This window comes from Equus caballus, chromosome 31, assembly GCF_041296265.1.
Source record: "Equus caballus isolate H_3958 breed thoroughbred chromosome 31, TB-T2T, whole genome shotgun sequence".
In the NCBI taxonomy this organism is placed as follows: Eukaryota; Metazoa; Chordata; class Mammalia; order Perissodactyla; family Equidae; genus Equus; species Equus caballus.
This window is the reverse complement of record NC_091714.1, coordinates 19,166,376-19,187,324: the sequence shown is the minus strand read 5'-3', so window position 1 is coordinate 19,187,324 and position 20,949 is coordinate 19,166,376. Positions and strand designations below refer to the sequence as shown.

At 35.6% G+C, this 20,949-nt stretch overlaps 1 protein-coding gene across 5 annotated transcripts in view; it reads left to right on the top strand.

Annotated features, from left to right (window-relative positions):
* STXBP5 (syntaxin binding protein 5) overlaps positions 1-20,949 on the top strand; it is a 166,717-nt gene that overhangs the window by 111,844 nt on the left and 33,924 nt on the right. For 2 of the 5 annotated variants that reach the window (XR_002805193.2, XM_023632926.2), the window contains exons 18-21: positions 128-279; positions 7,713-7,778; positions 10,894-10,953; positions 11,056-11,103. Coding sequence is in view for 3 of the 5 variants with exons in the window: in XM_023632926.2 (XP_023488694.2) it covers positions 128-279; positions 7,713-7,778; positions 10,894-10,953; positions 11,056-11,103 (326 nt within the window). In the remaining 2 variants the exon portion in view is untranslated. The remainder of the gene's footprint in view (positions 1-127; positions 280-7,712; positions 7,779-10,893; positions 10,954-11,055; positions 11,104-20,949) is intronic. The other 3 variants (XR_011434477.1, XM_023632930.2, XM_023632927.2) reach the window with 2 other exon arrangements.

The window sequence follows — 20,949 nt, the reverse complement described above, 5'->3', positions numbered from 1 at the left end:
GCTCATCTTCTGTTTCAAAGAGAAATTTTCTGAAAGACCCATCATGCTGCTTTTTCAGCCGTAGAGAGTACAGTACATTTTCTTGTAATTATTTATGCTAAAATATTTGTTCTTTTCCTATTTCTAGGGTGGTTTTTGGCAATTGTAATGGCATTGCAATGGTTGACTACCTCCAGAAAGCAGTGCTCCTCAACCTGGGCACTATTGAATTATATGGCTCCAATGATCCTTATCGGAGAGAACCCCGGTCTCCTCGTAAATCTCGACAACCCTCAGGAGGTAAAAAGAAAAAATCCTGAGTTTTAGGATTTTTGAAAATGCTGAGGTTACTTCTGTGAATATAAGTACTTAGGTTAGGTAAATAGCTTGTCTAATTTAGTCTATATGTATAAACTATCAGAAATAGTAAAAGATTTGAGTCTGTTTTGTATTGTTATTAGATTTTTGCTTTTGTTTTTAACGTGTTAGGATTATATTTAACATTGGGAAACAACCACAGTGTCTGACGTCTTTAGCTGGATTATAATGACAGGAAAATTCTTCCCGTTATTACAGAACAAAAATTAGTTTCAAAGTTTTGCCCCTTTTATTGTTTGGTATTGTGAGACCAACAATTCATTGTTTCAGTTATTTAACTCAAAGGAATCATTTCCCATGTGGAAAAAAAGGAGATTCAAAAGTGAATTTGAATTCTGTGAAATATAGTCTTCTCAGATAGCCTTGATTCAGTGCGTACCCAGATCCACTAAGAATTCTCTTTATAGCATTCTTTTGTGTTTTCTAGGTAATTTGTGTCAATTTTAAATGTTTCAGTACTGTATAGTTGGCTGTCTATACCAGTACTCCTCGCCTTTGTTTGTTTGTTTACCTCACGGCATACACAGAAAAGGGCACTGGATCTCTGGCACATGTGGTATGTTCATGAGGTGCCAGCACAACTGGCCTGCAGGCTCCAGTCTCCCCAGGACCTGCCCAGCTGGCCCAGGGGTTGGTGGGAACCGCGTGGGCCGACTCTGCATTTGCAGAATGTCGGGGTGCTGTGCAACACTGGGAAGCTCTGTCTGCAGCTCCTGACTCAGTCCCTCTGTACGAGAATTCTGTGGGATTCATTTCTCCAGTGCTCTCGGACATTATCAGCTAATACTGCCTGGGTCACAGTTCATGGGAGAAGGAACAAAAGGGGACGGGATCTGGACCTTACTGTGGCTTTGGCTTGAGGGTTGAACTTTTTATTTTCCATTTTTGTTTGTGTGTGTGATCATTTTGTCTTGTCTTATCTTCAGCAGAAATTACTGTCCCAGCCACACCGTCCTAGTACCTTTGTCTCCTTTTTTTCTTCCCCTTTTCATTGCTGCACTAAGGGGTGCTGCTTGTGGCTTCTTGCATGTGCGGCCTTTCTAGCTTATATTCTGAATCTGTGAACAAACTCCGTTCCTCTTTTTTAAGTAAGTTATTTATTCCATGTCAGTAAAGTCACGACGTGTTTGTTTGTTGTCTGTAAAATCATTATTTTTTCTCAATTGTTTTTAAAAGAGCTTATTAGAACATTCTGTATCGAAAATAATATACTCATTACTTAAGTTCATTTCATGATATGTATATGAACACAGCTATTGAAGTGTTTGTGTTCCAGTCCAGTTTCTTTATAAAGCAAAGAAACTAATGTTTAGTGTTGGTAAGTTGGAGCATTGTCATGATAGAGAAGAAGTTTTTGGGGGGAAAGAAATACTTGTAACAATTTTACAACAAACTTGTGGTAAATTTTATTGCTCCTAAAATTAACTTCTTTTCTCCTTGAGATCTCATTATAGTTTACATAAAATTGCTAGAAATGAAATACCTAAATTTATCCAAGGATAGAGACCAATTTTACCATGTGATTTAAAAAATGTCTTTTTCTTAAATTTCACTGCCTCCTGCTTTATTCTGTAGTAAACCCCAAAGTATTATTCATATTATTATTTGTTTCATTTTATGTTGAGGAGTTAGATGTTTAGGCACACGAGAACTATTTGAGTTTTTCTTTATCAAGTTAAGATATTTACTTATGGTTATTGTGCTCACTTTAACAATATCTAGGATTATGTTTTAAATAAAAATTAAAAGAAAATTATTTTAAAATATGCTTTAACATCTTAAGAATATTTGGGCCTTAATTATAAAATATGGTTATTTATATTTAGAATAAAATTAGAGAATAATTGGTACTAAAATTCTTTAATTACATTCATATAAAAAATTATATTCTTGCTAAAGTGTATATTTTATAATATGTTCTTGAAACGTAGACCAAATGCCATCAAATTGTTCTTCTGTCTTTTTTATAGATCAGTTTGAATGGAGAAATTTTTTGCTACTAATAGATGCTGATATATCTTCGTAAAGAATAAGATGTCACTCCTGAAATTATTTTATAAGATAAAGCATTGTTTTTTAAGTTTAAAAGTTTTCTGGCTGTATTAAAATACAGTTGACCTATTGACTGAAATATATACGGTGTTGTCGTGATAAAAATTATGAAACTGTCACAGAGACAAGGAGTGCTCAAGTATTTCAGCTCCCTGTGTATCTGCTGAAAGTCTTAAATGCACTGAAAGTGAAACCTGATAATTTATGTCTTGTTTTGCTGGCCACTTTTTCACTCAATAAAGGACACAAAAGGGAAATTTCTATTCTGAATATAATTCTAAACCCCAAATAAGATCTAATTAGTCCTGTGGAAGCGATAGACGCTTGAGAAACAGTGCTTGCTTAGTCTTGGAAGTTGATAATTATAAAGAGAGAAATTTAGAGACAGAAAGCTGTATCTAGACTTTAAGAAAGATATTTTCAAAAGTTAAGGAGAGGAGGATCTAAAAATGAAGTTTTTGACTGTACAATGGCAATTACTTTCAAGTCTTCAGTATCTTCAATAAGACACAAAAGAGAAATAGCTATGGAGCCCAGTAGTGCTAGTTGAAATTTCTCTGTGTGTTTGTGTATTATAAGAAACGAAAGATACTATATAAGAAATAAGGGATACAATCAAGAATGGATAAAAATGTTGCAGAGATCACTAAGTACTGTGTTGAATTAAGGCTGATTTCTAAAAAATTGGAAATATAGCAAAATGTTTGGTTACAATGAAAATATAGTTAAAGAAGGATTAGGACCCCGCTTTAGAGATGGTTTGAAATGATAGTTGAAAAACAGAATGTAGGATTAAATAGCTTTGTTTCTCAGCTCTCCATTAGGAAGAATGACATTTCTCTCTGGAAAATATGAAAAATAATAAAGAGAAATTAAAGTCTAAGCTACATTGTGTAAATAAAGCAGACCAAGCAATAATAAAAAGATTTCAAGAGAATTTGTAAATGGTACCCCCAGTTGATGAAAGTCAGATATTCTACAAATCAATAAATTTGATGTACAAATCAGTCAAACTTCTGGAATGATTTGTTAAGTAGCTGATGCCTTGTATGGGTATTGAAAATAGAGATATGGGTAAAAGACAGCAGGAATTCACAAAAAGTAAGTTGTGCCGAAATCAGCATTACTTTTTAATCTGGTAACTGCATTAATGGCTCATGGCAGCCTGTTGGCATAGTGTTCCTGAAGTTAACCAGGTATTTGATAAGAATTCCATGATGCTTTTGTGAACCAGACAGGTGGAAGTGACTTACATACCTAGTTCAGTTTGATGATTGCAAGAACGATTAAGCCAGGAGTCGAAAAACCCTGTCTGTGGGCCAGATGTGGCCCCATGCCTGTTTTGCAAGTACAGATTCGTTAAAACAGCGCCACCTTTATTTGCTTATGTGTGTTATCTATGGCTGCTTTTGTGCTCCAATGTTAGAGCTGAGTAGTTGCGACAGATTGATGCCAAAAACCAATCTGAACCTTCACAGAAAACGTTTGCCAACCCCTGGATTAAACTGCAGAACCTAGTGGGTCAGTTTGTGGCCTGACAGTAGCTTTGACCTAGTGTTCCTCAGCTACTGGGTATATTATGTTGAATAACGTATGATTATGTTTTGTTGAACATTTTAAATAGTAAAGTAAGCTTCCTGTTTAAACATTTGAAAGAGAAGACGTTCTTACTGTCCTTATTTAAAGGGTAACTACTACATTTGATGGCAAAGACCCATAAAGATAGTTGTAGGTAGAAATCATAAATTAAACCAAGGAAATGAAGTTTATCAGCAGTAAATGTTAAATCCTGTGTTTAGGTTATAAAGATTTATTACATACACACTGAATAGAAAATTGGCTCAAGACTAGTTCATGTGAACACGCTTGGAGGTTTGATGTTAGTTTAGGCAGATCTGAGTTAAATCTCAGCCCTCCTTTTATGTGTGTGATATTAGAGAAGATACTCCTCTGAGGCTCAGAGTCCTTATCTGTAAAGTGGGGTGGATCACCCCTCATAAAGTTACTATTGTAATCAACAAGTGGGACGGCAGCATATGTAACGTACCACATCTTGTGAGTGGAGCGTTGTTGGCACTCAAGTGGTTGTTCTGTTACTAGTGACCACAACTCAATGTGTGCCAGTAATGTGACATAACTGCTGAATATACTTATTTGAGAAGTGTAGAAGATTTTCAATTACCCATTGTGTTTCCTCCTCATTTTGAAAGCAGGTTATAGAGAAAACAAATTTTTACCCAACTGTGCACAACTTTCGACTGTTAAAATCTCTCTGATGATGACAAAGACATTGACTGTCTGTACAAGTAATTAGGTGTTTGCCACTGAATAAGATCCCTAAAACACTCAGTGCCTCAGTTTCTTCTTCTGTAAAAAGAGGATAATCTGTCCACCTCCTTGGCTCCAGTGAGGGTTAAATGGCTCAAGCACGTAGAACAGAATCTGGCACATAATGAGCACTTAGTAAATGTTGGTTATTACCAGCCAGCTAATTGGATTGGGATGCATTTGGGCAAAGCGTAGATCACTGTATTGCTGGAATATTTGTTGAAGGGAATCTGGCAGTAACAGAGAAGAAGGATTAGAATATATGCTGTGAAATTCTTTTGTATATATTCATTCAGTTATTCCACACATATTAACTGAGCACGTACCATGTGCTATGCACTGTTACGAGTAATAAAACAGACAAAAATCTCTCTGCCCTCGTGAAACTCACACTCTACTGGACAAGATGGACAATTAAAAAAGATAAGTAATATATAGTAAGTTGCATAATGGTGCTAAAGGGAAAAATAATTAAATGAGGGGGGATTTGAGATATCAGTGACACTGGTGGTAAATTTTAGATAGAGTATCCAGGTGACTGTTGAGTAAAGATTTACAGGAAGTGGGAGAGCTCTTATCCATGAGGAGGTCCTTGGAAAGAACACTTCAAACTGAAGAGAGTAAGTACAGTGGCTCTGAAGCAGTATACACGGGGAGTCCAAGGCACAGTGAGGAGTAAGCATGGCCGGGGTAGAGAGAGGGATGGGGGCGCACACAGGTGCAAGGAGAGGAGGTCAAGTCAGAGAGAACAGTGAGCTACACCACAGCCATGTACCAGAGGATCATATCCATCAGCCAGTCATGGAGGGTTGGACATCGGCTCTTACCCTGAGTCAGATGGAAGGCAGTGAAGTGGTTCTTGGCTCATTCAGTAATTTAATATCTAAATTAAATCATCTCTGTCATGTTCTTTAATTTAGCTTCCTAAATGTTTCTTCCTAGACTATTTTAAGAATGGAAATTATATCACATAGTACATTTTTATAGTGTTTAGTAGCAGTTGACAAAATACTGAAGGCTTAAAATTTCAAAATTGGTTATTTTTATTCAGTACTAGGCTCATTGTAATACTGGAGTTTATTATCACTACCATGTATTTATTTTTTTATGGAGGTATAATTGATTTTTATCATTATGTTAGTTTCAGGTCTACCGTACAATGATTCGACATTTGTATACATTGCAAAATGGTCACCAGAGGAAGTCTGGTTAACATCCCTTATCTTACATAGTTACAAAAATATTTTTTTCTTGTGATGAGAACTCTTAAGATCCACTCGCTTGGCAACTTTCAAATGTGCAATATAGTAGTATTAAGTATAGTCAACCTGCTATATGTTATATCCCCCATGACTGACTTATTTTATGACTGGAAGTTTGTAACTTTTGATCCACTTTATTTGTTTCTCCCACCCCCCACCCCTCACCTCTGGCAGCCACCAATCTGTCTCTATGCATAAGCTTGGGTTTTTGGTTTTTTGCTTTTTGTTTTTAGATTTCACAAAAAGTGAGATCATATGGTGACATCATATGGTATTTGTCATTCTCTGTCTGACTTATTTCCTTAGCCTAATGCCCTCGATATCCATCCAGGTTGTTGAAAATGGCAAAATTTCATTCTTTTTTATGGCTGAATAATATTCCATTATATGTACATATACCACATTTTCTTTGTGCATCCATAGATGGACACTTAGGTTGTTTTCATGTACCAATACTATTTAAAGACCTGCTATCTTAGTGTCCTATCAAGAAAAAGTTCATTTATATAAATAAATATTTTGTCAAAGATCAAATGCATACCTATAATTACATCTATCATCTTAAAACTATAAAAACTAGGGTTTTCTCCCCAAAACTATTAGTTTGATGAAAGTTAAGAAGAAGAAAAAACTAGTTGTCATTCAAAAACTTCATACCCAATGAAGATAAATAATATTTTTAAATAGAAAACAGTTCTCATAAGCTAATTCAGTGCTCGATGTTCTCTGAAAATGTTACTGTAAAAGCTTTCTTAGCAACTGTAGAGGTTGTGACATTGTGTCTTTTACCAGAAGAATGGAAAAACAGATTCTGGTCGTATGTGCACATATGTTGACGTGATACTTAACTTCTCTGAGGCGTAGGCATGTGGCCCCTGTCTGTGACCCAGCTTTCCGAAACTCTTGATGTGTGTTTATTTATAATTTTTGAAGAATTTGCAAGAATTCATTTCAGTCACCAAGCAAATTAATATCCATGCTAATTGTTTACTTTGCATTTTGCCATGTCTTTTAGTTCTTGTCTGCAGCATTAAATATGTTGCTATGGTTTCTCCTAAGAATTTAGGCCATCCTTTAAGATAGGTTGGTTTCATATAATTCATATATATCTGTGAAAAGAAAGTATTTCTTTAGAGCTCTTTAAAAAATGTGATGGTATAGTTTTTAAGATGTATAACCCTACAAGATAAGTAATGTGCAATATGTAAAATATTCCAGACTTAGAGGTATAAAGTATTTTCTTAATTATTATTCAAAAATATTTAAGGAAGGTATTTGAGACATACTTAGCGGGAGCCCACTTTGAGGTTTGAGTTCAGGGTCTGGTCCCTATGATGTAAAAATTACCCAATTTATTACCAGGTATTTATTCTCCCTCAAGAGAAACCCAATAAGAAGTATATCATATTCCTTCTTACTGCTTTTAAACAAAGTCCTGCATTATGTTTAATGTCCTTGAAGAATAGCAAACTCTCTCTTTTGGAAGTTGTGTCTAATTTGTTTAACTGATGGCTGCTGTGTTAGCTGGAGTTGATTTAATATCACGATGCTACTCCGTTCCTGTCTCAGCACTGAGGAGCGCAGTGCCAGCGCAGTCTGTCGGTCTGCTGGGTTGTTGGAACGGACAATCATTAAGTATGGACTGTACATGGGAGGTGAAGCTGCACTCACATGAACTTGTGGTGTGATTTGGTTTTTGGTTTTGTTTTTCAGCAGGTCTGTGCGATATCAGTGAAGGGACGGCAGTCCCAGAGGATCGCTGCAAATCTCCGACTTCTGGTAATTTGGTTTTTATTTCATTAATAATTATAATGCTACACAAGCCAATATCGCATATCAATATTCCTTTTTATAGATAAGCATTTAAAATACACCTACAAGGAACTTTTGTGTCCTATATTGATTCTTAAAATGATAACTATATTCTTTGCATTCTCATTAAATGAAAAGAAATCCACAGCTATTACCTGTTGAGTCATGTAACTGTTTACTTAGCTTTCTAATATTTACAGTTTTTAAGGGAAAATATATTTTACTTCTTACCGTTGGATCAAATGGTTTAGTTATCTGCCAGAGGCATGCCTGACATCATCTGGTAGAACAGTGCTCTTATCCATGAATAGCGTCCATTTGAATCTTAGGAAAGATTTTAACACTTATAACCTAATAGTAACTGTAGACAGAATAATTGTAGTCTAGTTATATCTGTTTTTGTTTTTGATCAAAGTAATATCTGATACAATTGTAGAGCTATATTAAAGCAGTTGTCCTTTCTTGTCCGTGTATAGTCCTTATGTGACCTGTGTGTATATTAATTTTTCAGAGGAGCATTACTTTTAGTATCTTTTGAGCCCCCTTAAAGGTTAAGAGGATCCTGAATTTATTTATTTTTTTGGTGGATTGAAATTTTGTTAATCTTTTTAATAAGGTCGACTTTATAATTTTAAGTACTGTATTTATTAGATAATTCTTGCTGGGAATTGTCATCAGCTTTCTCCTGGAAAGATTGATCTTTGCATAAAGTAGCACTGTTTTAGACAGACTTTGATCCTGCATATAATACGGTTCTGATCGTCTCTCTTTCCATAAAGGCCTTGTGAATGCAGTTGTCAACATGTTAAGGCTATAAGCCAAACTGGATAATTTGGACGTGTAATACCTTATCTTTTAACATATTCAGTGACCATCAAAAGTGTTACAGCAAGATTCAGCCCAAATAAATTAACACTCCTTTTTATTCTAAGCCAAACTTTCAATAGGTGTATATATCTAACAATTTTGAAATAACCTTAAAAGAGGTAATTGTAGATAAGTATAAAAGTATATTTAAATCTAAGTATATAAATATAAAAAGTGCATAAAGGTAAAAACCCTCCAAATTCTTTCTTCTTCATACCTGAGAAGCTCCAATATCGTTCACCATTTTCAAGTATGTTGTTATCTTTGGTCCCTGTGAAAACAGTGTAGTTTTAATATGCAGTTGGAGGAAGCTATTTTAAAATATAATTTTTTAATCTTTTAAAAAATTAAAATAATTTTTAATTATTTTAATTAAATCAATTATTTAATAAAGATACTATACCACTTTCTATAAAAGGGTAATAATTAAAAGATATTATAATTCTAAATTCAGAATAACTCTAGTCTTGTGAGATGTGAAATACAGTTACTTGCTCCATATTGAATATTCATTCCAACTTTATTCTACCAAGATTCAGACTTAATATTAGGTGCTAATTATGAGAGAGATTCCTATGGCTCCATATGTTTTATTAGTTTAATGAGTGAACTTAAATATGAAATTTAAAGATTAAAAAACCAGAAGGTGGATATATTTTAAGAAAAGAAATGATTAACTTGTGCATTATCAGGAAAATGTAATTTTAAAAAATCACAAAAGCTTTTGCAGTCCTAGATCTAATAAAATGCTAAACTGAAATATGAGGGACTAAAGTAAAATGGACTTCTCAATATTCCTCATTCTTAAAATTATTTCTGACGTAGTAAGTATGCCTATTTTTATTTCTTCAAACATTACTGAGCTCAGTGTTACTTTTGTGATATTTTTGGATATAGGATTTATGAGGATCTATAAATGCTATTTAGCAAAAAGTATTTGGTTTTTAAAGAGTAATCTTTTAAGACTATTACAGAAGTGGCTGGATCCTGCCAATGTTGGCAGACTTTACTTAGTCTGATAAGAAACTACAACGATATTGGCCACCTGGCCAAAGAGAAAAGGTACAATTTTGTAGGGGATGGGTAGGTCAGATTTTGACCTTGTTTATTTATTAAGGTTCAGCACTTTCACTGAGATAAAAAGGAAAAAAGTACAGAAAAACCTTTTTATTTACTTCCAGTTGTGTTCTAGGTATTTGCTTCTAGCAGGAAAGCTTTATTCATTCAGCTTTTCAGAAGTTCAGTCCAGTGGCAAAGGTCAGATGTGTCTATACTTAAAATATAAGGTATTAGTGATTAACATCATAAGAGAAGTATACAGATAGATATTATGGGAGTTCAAAGGAGGGGAAGTGACTTATACCTGGGGAGACTGCAAAAAATTTAATTGGTGAGATATCATTTGGGATGTGTTATAAAGAATAGTTTGATTCTAATGAAAGTCGTCAACTAGAATGCTACTTAGAATTGCATTCATAATAAAAGTTTTATGTTAGAAATTAAAGAAATACTATGAAAAATTAGAAACACCATTTTTTAAGGAAAAAGGACAAATAAAATCTTAATTATAAAAATGTTAGATAAACTTATTGGAACTTACAGCCAAAATAAAATTAAATATTTCTTACCTCATTAAATTTAAGTAAATATGTATTTGAACCTATCTAAAATTTTAAGTATTATCCTCAGTATTTTAAAGATCTCTATGGTAATAGTAGAATTTATATATGATTTTAAAGTTTGTATCTAGAAAGCTAACTCTCTAGAATAAATTTTTTAAATATAGTACTTGTACAGGATTCTTAGTTCTACGAGATAAATCTTATTCAGTTAAATAATATCAAGAATTTTTACCTTTCCTTTCAGAAACAGTTAATTAACTGCTACCTATATTTTTCTTTTATCTGTTCTCTAACATACCAAGATTTTGCCAAATGGTTGTGACTTATGCAAAAATTATTACAGATTAGAGTTAATGTTTATATAAACTAGGAATTGGTTTACTGTGAAAGATAATGCACTACTGATTACTATTCTTACTGTAATATTATGAGGATTGTTATTAACTTGGGTGGGGGGACATTTCCTTGTGGCCAGTAGTGTGGAAACTTGTTTTAGAGGTCACCACATTGTTTTGCTTGTGCTTTTCCCTGTGACCACTCAGTGTTTGTGACTGACCATGTGCCTGTTCCTTCCATTGTCTTCATTTGTGTAGGTTCTTCATCACCACACAATTCAGATGATGAACAAAAAATGAATAATTTTATAGAAAAGGGTATAGTATCTTTATTTTAAAGTATTTTCTTTTAATTATGTTTAATTAATTTAGTTTACTTTGAATAGATTTTGACATTTTATATCAAAATATTATTTTCAGTGAAGACCAAAAGCAGAAAGTTTTCCAAGATGGTAGCCAGTGATATAGGTAGGAAATAGAAATTTCTATTTTGTTTCTCATCCTTGCTATATGCAATGCTAACTCAACACCAGAAAATTATCTCGTGCATTGCATTTTGTATATATTAATTTGTTATTCCTGTGCTAAACAATAATCTCTTGGGCTGTGTTTCTTCTAAACTCATTGGGGCAATAATTATTAAAATCAGTTAAATTGGGGTTGCCGTTCTTCCTCTGACTTACAGTGTGAATTGTTCTATTAATTTTTATTTTTGCTTTATTTTAAAATAAAGCAGGGTTCAATTTATGTCATCAATAGTACAGTTTTTATACTTCTAAGTTTTGAAATATTTTTTCTTTTTAGTGTTTTTTGTATTTTTTCTACCTTTATTCCATTTTCTTCACATTTTCAATACCCCAAATTTCAAGGTAATGGTTCTGTAAAAGATTGACTCTTTTAGTCTGTAATCTGTGCTTCCCCTGGGTTAAATGAGAATTTTCTATGACCTCCCCCCACCCAAGTAAAAATGACTGATAAAGAGTATTTTATAATAATCCTTTTGATTATTTTTATGAATATACTTTGAAATGAGTTATTCAGTCCAAGGTTTTCAAAGTTTAAAATTGAGGGTCTAAATATGTAATGAAATTTTGAGAACTTAATCAAGCTAGGGTTTTTTGGTCATAGAAATTTGCATATTCTATGAAGGCTTGAGAAACACTGTTTTACAAAAAGCATAAATGTAATCTTTGATTTGGATCCAGAATTTTGACTATACTGTTATGATATTACTTATTTCCCCCAAAACTCCCACCACATATTCCTTGAATTGTATTAAATTAGATGAATTTCTAGGCAGCTGGACTAGTTTTACTTTTTCTTAACTGATAAAGTTTAATATACAGTAAAATGCAAAAATGTTTAGAAGTAGCATCTGTATTGTCTGCATGTTGTAAATTGAACCCTGTTTAGTCATTTTAACGCTGGCTGACTGTTAGCATCTCTGGTCATTTTTTAAATAAGGTGGTTTATTCTTGGGCAAAGGGCTCTTCATTTATGGAAAATCGATTATTTACCTCTTTATATTTGTGGGTTTTTAGTGAATTAATTGGCAGTAGTTAAATCACTTTAATTATGTACTAGCACTATAGCAAAATATTTTTTCAACCAGTTCCCTTTATGATATGTTCTATCTTAAGAGTCCATTAGAGGTTCTTTTACTGTCATATAATGTAAAAAGTTAAAGGGACTTTCCCACACGTAGTTTACCAAAGAACTTCTAGAATTTAACTACCTAGGAATTTTACCTTGCATGAAAGGGACTTTGTACATAATTAAATTTTTTTGAATAATTTCTCTGTCTGATTTTTGGTTATGGGACTGCATTTGCTTTGTTAAATGTATTGACTCACTTTCTTTTTTCCCCTGTGTTTTGAATAGAATATGAAATATGAAATGTCTGAGCTTGAATATTTGAAAGCCTTCAATTAATAAATTTCTTAGGACTGAGGACTCCATTGGAAGGATAGTGCTTTGATAACATTCTTGCTTTCTTACTATGTTATTGGCAAGTTTTTCTTCTGTCATGCCAGTTTCTGTAGTTAATATGTTTTGGGAAATGTCAACTTTATTCAACTTCTCAAACTTATGTTAGTTACACAGTTATACATAATTATTTTTCATCTTCAGAAACCACTTTTATATCTCTTCTATATAATTTTGTTTGTTTTTGGTTGGAACTTTTCAGTGAGTTTTTTAATCCCAAGAGTATCCCGAAGTACATAGAAGGAAAGCTTGCTTCTTAATTTTTTCTTCATTCAAATGGAGACTGCCCCATTTTAGACTGTAAGAGTTTCTGCAGTTTAAAAAATGACTGTTTAAAAAGTCTCCCTACATTAGTGTCTAGTGTTGTAATAAGACTGACCATAAAATATGTCATTGAAAAACACATAAAATGTCAATGAAACGTAGGAATAAACTTCATGGCACCTCCTGAAGCCCTCTCTGTAAGGCGTGTTTTCCGTGTGGGGCTTGTGGTCTCACAGTAGTGCTAGGACTCCGTGAGCACTCTGAATTCACCGTGTTCCCCATCGTCGGGTCCCGCACTTTCTCTGAAGTAGCCCGAAACTCAGAAAATGGTCACCGCCCTCTCTCGATCCACAGACATTTGTAGTGTCAGCTTCAGGCAGTTTTGCAGGGGCCAAGGTGTGCGCTGGTGGAAGGACCGCCTTGCGTGGAAGGCCAGCTGAGTGTCTTGGCTCTGAAACTTTGTCTCTGAGTGTCGCCTGTTCTTTTAAAGTACCTGCTGCTGGTGTCGTCGGAGAGGGCAGGGGGCGCGGGAGGGGGTGCAGGATGCCCTTCGCACTCTAACAGTCTAGCCCAAGCATGGAAAATGAACGCTTTTATTCTTTACTGCCCAACAGTACATCTGAGATAGCTGAGATAATGACCATAATTTTTTTTAAAGGGTACTTAACAATCACAATTTTCCTGGCGCTGTGCCAGCCCTTTATGCATAATTTTTCTTATTTAATCCGCTCAGTAACGTCATTGAGCTACTTACTGTTATTTCCCTATTTTACAAATGAGGAAACTGAGAGTTAGAGTGTAAGTGATGTACCTGTTGGTGACCCAGCTATGGAGTGACACAGCCAGGATGTTCACCCGGGGAGAGCGACTCCACTGTGTGTCCTCTTCAACACTGTTCTCTCTTACCTCTTAAGACAATTTACTGACGGCTGTAAGGATTCAGAAACAAGTCCGTTGTGTGATTTGTAACTAGATAATCTGGTTATAGCCCTGTTCTGTCTACATGGTAACCTGAAAAACAAGATGGTTTATAAGAAGTTCTGTTCCAGCACCAGATCATGGATGTTATCTTGGTCCCCATCACCCAACCATGTCCAGTGCCTGGAGGTCTCCCTTCCTCAAAGACGAGACTCAAGGGAAGCTTACTGGAGTGAACAGTAGAGCCCCAACCCGTCCGCCCCGCTTCCGCCTAGCTTCTGCTTCCTGACCGGCGGCTAACTCAGTGGGACGATACTGACGGTGACTTCGTTGTTCGTGTGTAAGAACAGCAGCCTGAAAAGACAAAACTTTAGTCTTATGAGTTTAACGGCAAAAATATAGTAGAATATAATGCAATTGCGGCATCCCTAAAGAAGGATCTGTGCATGTCATACACATAGAGTGATTTGCTTTGCCTGTTCTTGATTAATTTTTATTAGTAAAATCTTAGTGACCAGCACTTCCAAAATCAATAACTTTCCTGTAGTATTAGCAATTTCCATAAATCATTTAGAAAATAAGATTGGTTATCAATTTTTTATTTGCTCATTATTTATACTTTATAAAACTTTGAAAGTATAAAATTGTGCAAAGATTTTTGTTATTTTAAGTTTGTATAGAAATAATCCTAAAAGCTATCTCTTTGTTAAGAATATCATGAAAAATTTGATTAATACTTCATTAGTACGATATAGTCCAGATACTAACGTTGTTCGGTGGATTTTGAAACTACATGATTTGTTTTCCAAAGATCATTAGTTCTGTTTGCTTATGATTCCATTTCATTCTGACGGTAGATTTCTAACTGGAGCCTATAGTCTACAGCCTTGCCCATGTCCCATTTTATTACTAATTTTCATGTAGAAGGCATGATTATCAAACTGGTTAGGTGAAGCTGTGAGGGGGAAACAGTACTACAGACTAAAGAGTAAAGATTCGAAGGTGTAGTGACTTCACTGTGTGTCGAAGCCAGTGGCAGTGACAGCTCTGTGGAGCACACACCTCCTGAGTTCTAGGCTCTGTGCTAGATTGTTTCCGTGTGGTATTTGTTAGTACAGAGAGGATTATACTCCGAGGCCCTTTTTATCTCTCAGATTCTGAGTTAGAAGTTACCTGGGTAATGATTAATTTTCTTTCTTAGCAAAAACTGAAGTAGTTTTTGAAGTCAGTTTAAATGAAGATAATGTTCATTAGTCCAAGTGCTGTTTTCCTGAGTTCTCTTGTACGTGAGTCCCAGTGATTCCTTTTTTAAAGTCTTCTAACACAAATTTATTCTTAGTCATTATATTCTAAATCACTAACTCATTAAATTCTACAATTTTAAAGCAGCTCAAACCCCTTTATTTTTCAAGAAAATAAATTGAGTCTCAAAGAAGTTAAAGTCACATACAAAGTGATTTTCCAAGGTGATGATCCGGTCAGGACCAGGATCCAGGTCTCTCAGCTCTGTTTTCCTGTGGCGTGTACCTGCTCTCATGTTGTGTGGTCTCTTTTTCTTGTACTGTCTTCCGACTTTTTTTATAATTTCAAGTTGAAAAATAAATTCTCAAAAGTCCATTTAGAGTTTGCCTATGAATGAAAAGGTATGTATCAAATTAAGTAGTATGTTGTTATATATAGTTATATATATATAATTATATAATATATAAAATTATCCTAATTCATCATAAAACTCAAATTAGTAGTGATATTTCTACTTTATATTCCCCAATATTCAATGCAAAATGTGGCTGTTAAATCTATAGAAGTTCGTTTTTATATTTAGTCCACGATATGGCCGTTGAAAGTATAGAAGCTCATCTTGAAAGAGAAGATGAGTCAAGTGTGCAGTAATACCAGTTTTACAGGTAACTTTAATATTTTCTGCTTTGAAAGAAGATTATTACTTGCCCTTAATTGGTCAAGAAGTAAATTTCATAGGCAGGTACTTTGAAACCATTATACAAGTCTGAGTTCCTCTAATGATTTCTTTTTCAGGATGACTAAAATTTGAACTGTATGGCATAATATGTATTCAGATTTTAATTCTATTTCCAAATGTATTCTCTGTCAAGTTTCGTAATAAAATCTGCTGAGCAAAGTCTGTGTTTTATATCTTATTTCTTACTGTAAGCGTCTATCTCTATAGAAGCGTCTTTGTCTTGTTAGGAGGATGTACATGATCTTACTGGAAATAACTTGCCATTAGCTTCCTAACAGAAAGAAAACCAGTCCAAGTTAAAGCTACATTACTGAAATCATTTCTTTGCTGTCTATTATTTGAGCAGAACTATTAATGTGGCGATTTTTGTTCTGCCATTGCTTATCGTAGTAGTCTGCTGAGGCTGCCGTGACAAAATGCCGTAGACTGAGTGGCTTAAACTACAGAAATTTACTTTCTCTAGACTAGTTCTGGAGGCTAGAAGACTAAGATCAAGGTGTGGGCAGTCTGGTTTCTCCCGAGGCCTCTCTCGTCGGCTTGCAGATGGCCGCCTTCTCGCTGTGTCCTCACGTGGTCTTTCCTCCATGCGTGTGCACCCCTGGTGCGTTTGGGTGTCTGAATTTCCTCCCCTTATAAGAGCCAGTCAGACTGGATTAGGGTCCACCCTTAATGACCTCATTTCAACATAATCACCTGTTTAAAGGCCCTGTCTCTAAATAAGGTCACATGCTGGGGTACTGGGGATTGGGGGCTTCAGCGTAGGAAGTTGGGGGGAATAAGTCAGGCTATAATGCTTACTATGTTAAGTTTACGCGATACCTTTTATTCTGTAGAAAATGCTCTCTGAGATTGATTATGCTGATATCCTAGACACTAAGTTTTATGAATTTATGGAAAATATTGAAGACAAAAGCTCTAGGAGTTCAAGACTTAAAAGAACTTGTTAAAGCCAAATCTTTAGCAGACAAGTATTAGTATCTGTTTACAGATTCCCTTCCATTTCAGGTGATGAATATGTGCTCTGGATTTCCAAAAGTCATCCTTTTGATTAATACGCCGATATTTAATTTGTCTTCTTATTCTATTTCATTGTGTTTGTGAAGAAATTCAGCTTCTTTTTACAGAAGTAAAATTCCAGGGACAGTTTTTGTTTGTTCATTTCCTTGTTCATTCATCACCATCTTTATTGAACACACATTAAGTGCTAGACACAGACGTAGACGCAGTATTTTGCAAGATAAATTCTGTTCCTAAACTCATGGAATTTATAGTCTAGCATGGGAAATAGATGCTGATTTTGTTAGTTCTAATGGCTATTAAAACAATGTGTGATAAGTGATAAAAACTTGGTTCTTATCTTCTTGGTTCCACTCTCCCCCTTGGATTCCTTGCCATATCCTACAAGCTAACTTTTAGTCTTATTTACTCTTCTGATTATTTTATTTAACATGCATACATTTCAACATTATCCTTGAAGAGAGTGGCATTGAATCTTTGCAGGTGGCAGGAAAAGTGATATTGTCACTATTCTAATTATGGAAGCTTTCCATGTAAACCAAGATCAGTGTCCTTTTTTCACGTCTTTTTCATACTGTCCTGATAATATGTCGTTTTCCCTTTTATTCTTGGTACGCCGTTTACTATAAAAGTCACATCGTAAAAAGCAGAAGTTATGCTTCGGTTTCCTTTCTTTTAAGAAACTTTCCTTAGAAATATAAGATGTGGAACACTGTGGGTAGAAAAACTAAAGGAAAATTATAAAACATCTGTTTAATTTCAAAGAAGCAATATGAATCTCTATAAATGAGAAACTTTATAAGATTTCTACAGTTGCAAAGAACTAAAAAGCATCAGCCATAATGAAGCTTTGTCAGTGGTATCACGGTCCAGGCAGTCCTCTGGCCTTGAGGGTTGCTTCTCCTGAGCATCTTCTTTCTTTGGTATTGAAACTACCACCGTAGACATGGCTGGTGTGATCAGGTCTAACCTCATGATTCCTGCCAAGCAGATGCAGCTCTTCCCTGCTTACTCAGCCAGCCGGCTTGATGTTCTCAGGCGGGTTTACAGGAAGACAGAACAAAGACTCAGGTTAACAGCCTGCTGAGAACATATCTCTGACGGCAGTTGTCCTCAGATTGAAGAAACTTCTGTACTGCCGTTCCCATTGTTTCTGCTGTGGACAGAGGCATAGAAAAAGAGAACTAGTTTATATTGCAGTGACAAAGGATTTCAAAGCAAGGAAGATGCTGAGTGACGGGGCAAGAGTTGAAGAATACACAGTTGAAGGAGAGAGAGACCGTTTGTCTTCCAAGAACTCATTCAAGTCATGTCCTCAGTTTGAAGTCCTCAGGGGAAGTTGAGTAACTTCAAAGCATGAGCAGAAGTTCCTTTATGAGTGCGCCGAAATCAGCTGGCAAGGTAACTGGGTTGGCAAGTGCTTCTGAGACTCCTGAGAAGTAAAAATGTGGGCATCAGAAAATTGCTGGATAAAGGCTGCTTCATCACAAACTATGGCAGAGTAGAGGGGATCAGCCAGGACAACTGACCAGCGGTTCTCAGAGGTGCGTCTCCCTCTTGTGGACCTGCCACCAAGCAGGTTGACTAAACAGACCTGAAAACAAGTATGTTCTCCGGAAGTCATCACAAAAATTGAAAGATTCAAACATTTATCCTAAACTTCAGTTTTAGACCTTAGGTTTGGGACTAGCCTTCGTTCCAGGCATTGACCAACAGGCATTCCAGGACCGTCCTCCTCGAGAGAAAGGAGAAGCACGAGGTGAGCCCCATGATCTCCCCCGCTTTCTGCTGCAGAACCCAAGTGGAGTTGCAATCTCATGGAGGGAAGGAGGCCGAGGTTGGAGTTCTGGGTGCTAAAGTGCCTGGAATTGAAGAAGGAGCTCCTCAGAAGGGGATTCCTGGAAGTCTGTGCAGGAATTCAGCCCAGCTCCTTGGCTCAGGGCTGTGCAGCAAGTGGGCAAGACTCCACCAGCCCTTGTAGCAGCCACCCGCTGTGGGGCTGCGAGCTGACCAGTGATCCCCGTGGTCATGCAATGTTAGGAGTTGTTGCACTTAGACTTTGCCAAGCACCTTGGTCATTCTGTTGATATCCCAAAAAGGCCACTCCTTAAGAGTAAGGTTCACGTCTTAGCTTAAAAACCATACCCTAGAACTAAGTTCAAACAAGTAAAACCAAACCTGATAAAACCAAAAGGATCCACCAGTAATTTAACTGCATAGCAGAACAAAACTCAACACCTATTAAGGTTGACAGTATAATCCAGACTCCCTTCTGCGTATTATCCACTATGCCCAGCATTCAATCAAAAGGTCCCAAGTATGTGAAGTAAAGATTCAAAATCAAAAATAGGAAACTGTGACCCATAATCAAGAATAAAAAAAATCAATCAGTAGAAACAGACCTCAAGGTGACCTAGATGTTGAAATTAGTGGTGAAGGATTTTAAAGCGCCTGCCATATATGTTCAAGTACTGAAAGGAAAAATGGTCGTGGTGAGTGAACAGGTGGAGAATAGCAGCAGAGAAAATAGAAACTTTATGATGAATAAAATGAAAATTCTAGTACTAAAAAGTTCAGTATCTGAAATGATAGATTTGCTTGCTGGGTTTAGTGTCCCTGGATGGAGACTGCAGAGGGAAGGGTGGTGGAACCTGAAGACAGATAAATACAAATCATACAGTATGAAACGCCAAGGATTTAAATTCCCCCCGTCTCTCCCTCCCCGTAAGCATCCATGAGAAATAGACAAGATGCGTTCACAGGTAGGCAATGATCAATCTAGCTTCAGATGTCTCAGGTACACTCAATACAATTAAAAAATGGGACAACTTGGGGCCAGCCCGGTGGCACACTGATTAAGTTCACACGTTCTACTTCGGCGGCCCAGCATTTGCTGATATGGATCCCAGGTGCAGACCTACGCACCGCTCGTTAAGCCATGCTGTGGCAGGCGTCCCACATATAAAGTAGAGGAAGATGGGCATGGGCATTAGCTCAGGGCCAGTCTTCCTCAGCAAAAAGAGGAGGATTGGCAGCAGATGTTAGCTCAGAGCTGATCTTCCTCAAAAAAGGAAAAAGAAAAAAACTGACAGCTCGAGTTTTAAAGAGTCACAGTTGTGAGCCAGAACTTTTGCATATTGCCAAATTTTCTCTGATGTATGTTTTTCTTTGTTTCCATCCAAACAAAGTTTGTAAGATATTATGCTTATGTGCCTGTCGTTTCAACTCAAGGAAAAAAAATACTACTTAAAGACATACTGTAGAATGTTGAGGGAGTTGTACAGACAATGATTGTCCCCTGTGGAACTCTGTCCTAAGGAAATAATCCAAAAATATGTAAATATGTACATTTTTTATTGCCGTATATATATTGGAAAATAGGTGTTCATATAAATAGCTATGCAGCCATTAAAATATACTAACAGTTGATATAAGAAAATGCTTGTTTTAATAGTAGAAAAGAGCAGGGTACAGATTTGAATATGATAGTTCGTCTCAACTATATAAATAAAAACAGATTTTAAAAAGTGACTGGCAGGAAATATGCAAAAATGTTGCCTCTTGATTATAGGCATTCATGATGGCCTTATTTTCTCATATTTCCCAAGTTTTCTGTAAAGAATACATAATTCAAAAAAGCTTAAAGATAAAATGCATATGTGTAGAGGAACAGTAAGAAAATGTTAATCTGATATTGCCTGTGAATCTATTAATTGAGACTTTGTATTTTTTCATCTAAGAATTCTCATATCGTGCATTGAAAAAAGAATGTAAGCTTTAAAATATTTTGGGAAGAAGATAAGAAACATTATCCTGAGTAAAAGATGCCTTACACAAGAGTTTGTATCATGCTTTTATGTATATGAAGTTCGAGAATAGGCACAACTAATCGATGGTAGAAAAAGCATCAGAGCGGTGGTTGTTTGTGGGGATGGAATTGATCAGAAAGGAGCATGATTGACCATTTTGGAGTGATGATAACGTTCTATATCTTGCTAAGGGTTTGAGTTACACAGGTATATAGGTTGTCAAAATTCAGTGAATATATATTTAAGATTCATACATTTGTATATAAATTTTACATCAAAAGAAATATACTATCAACAAAAAAATATTTGAGGACCATATTGTTTTGTGAAAATGTGCAA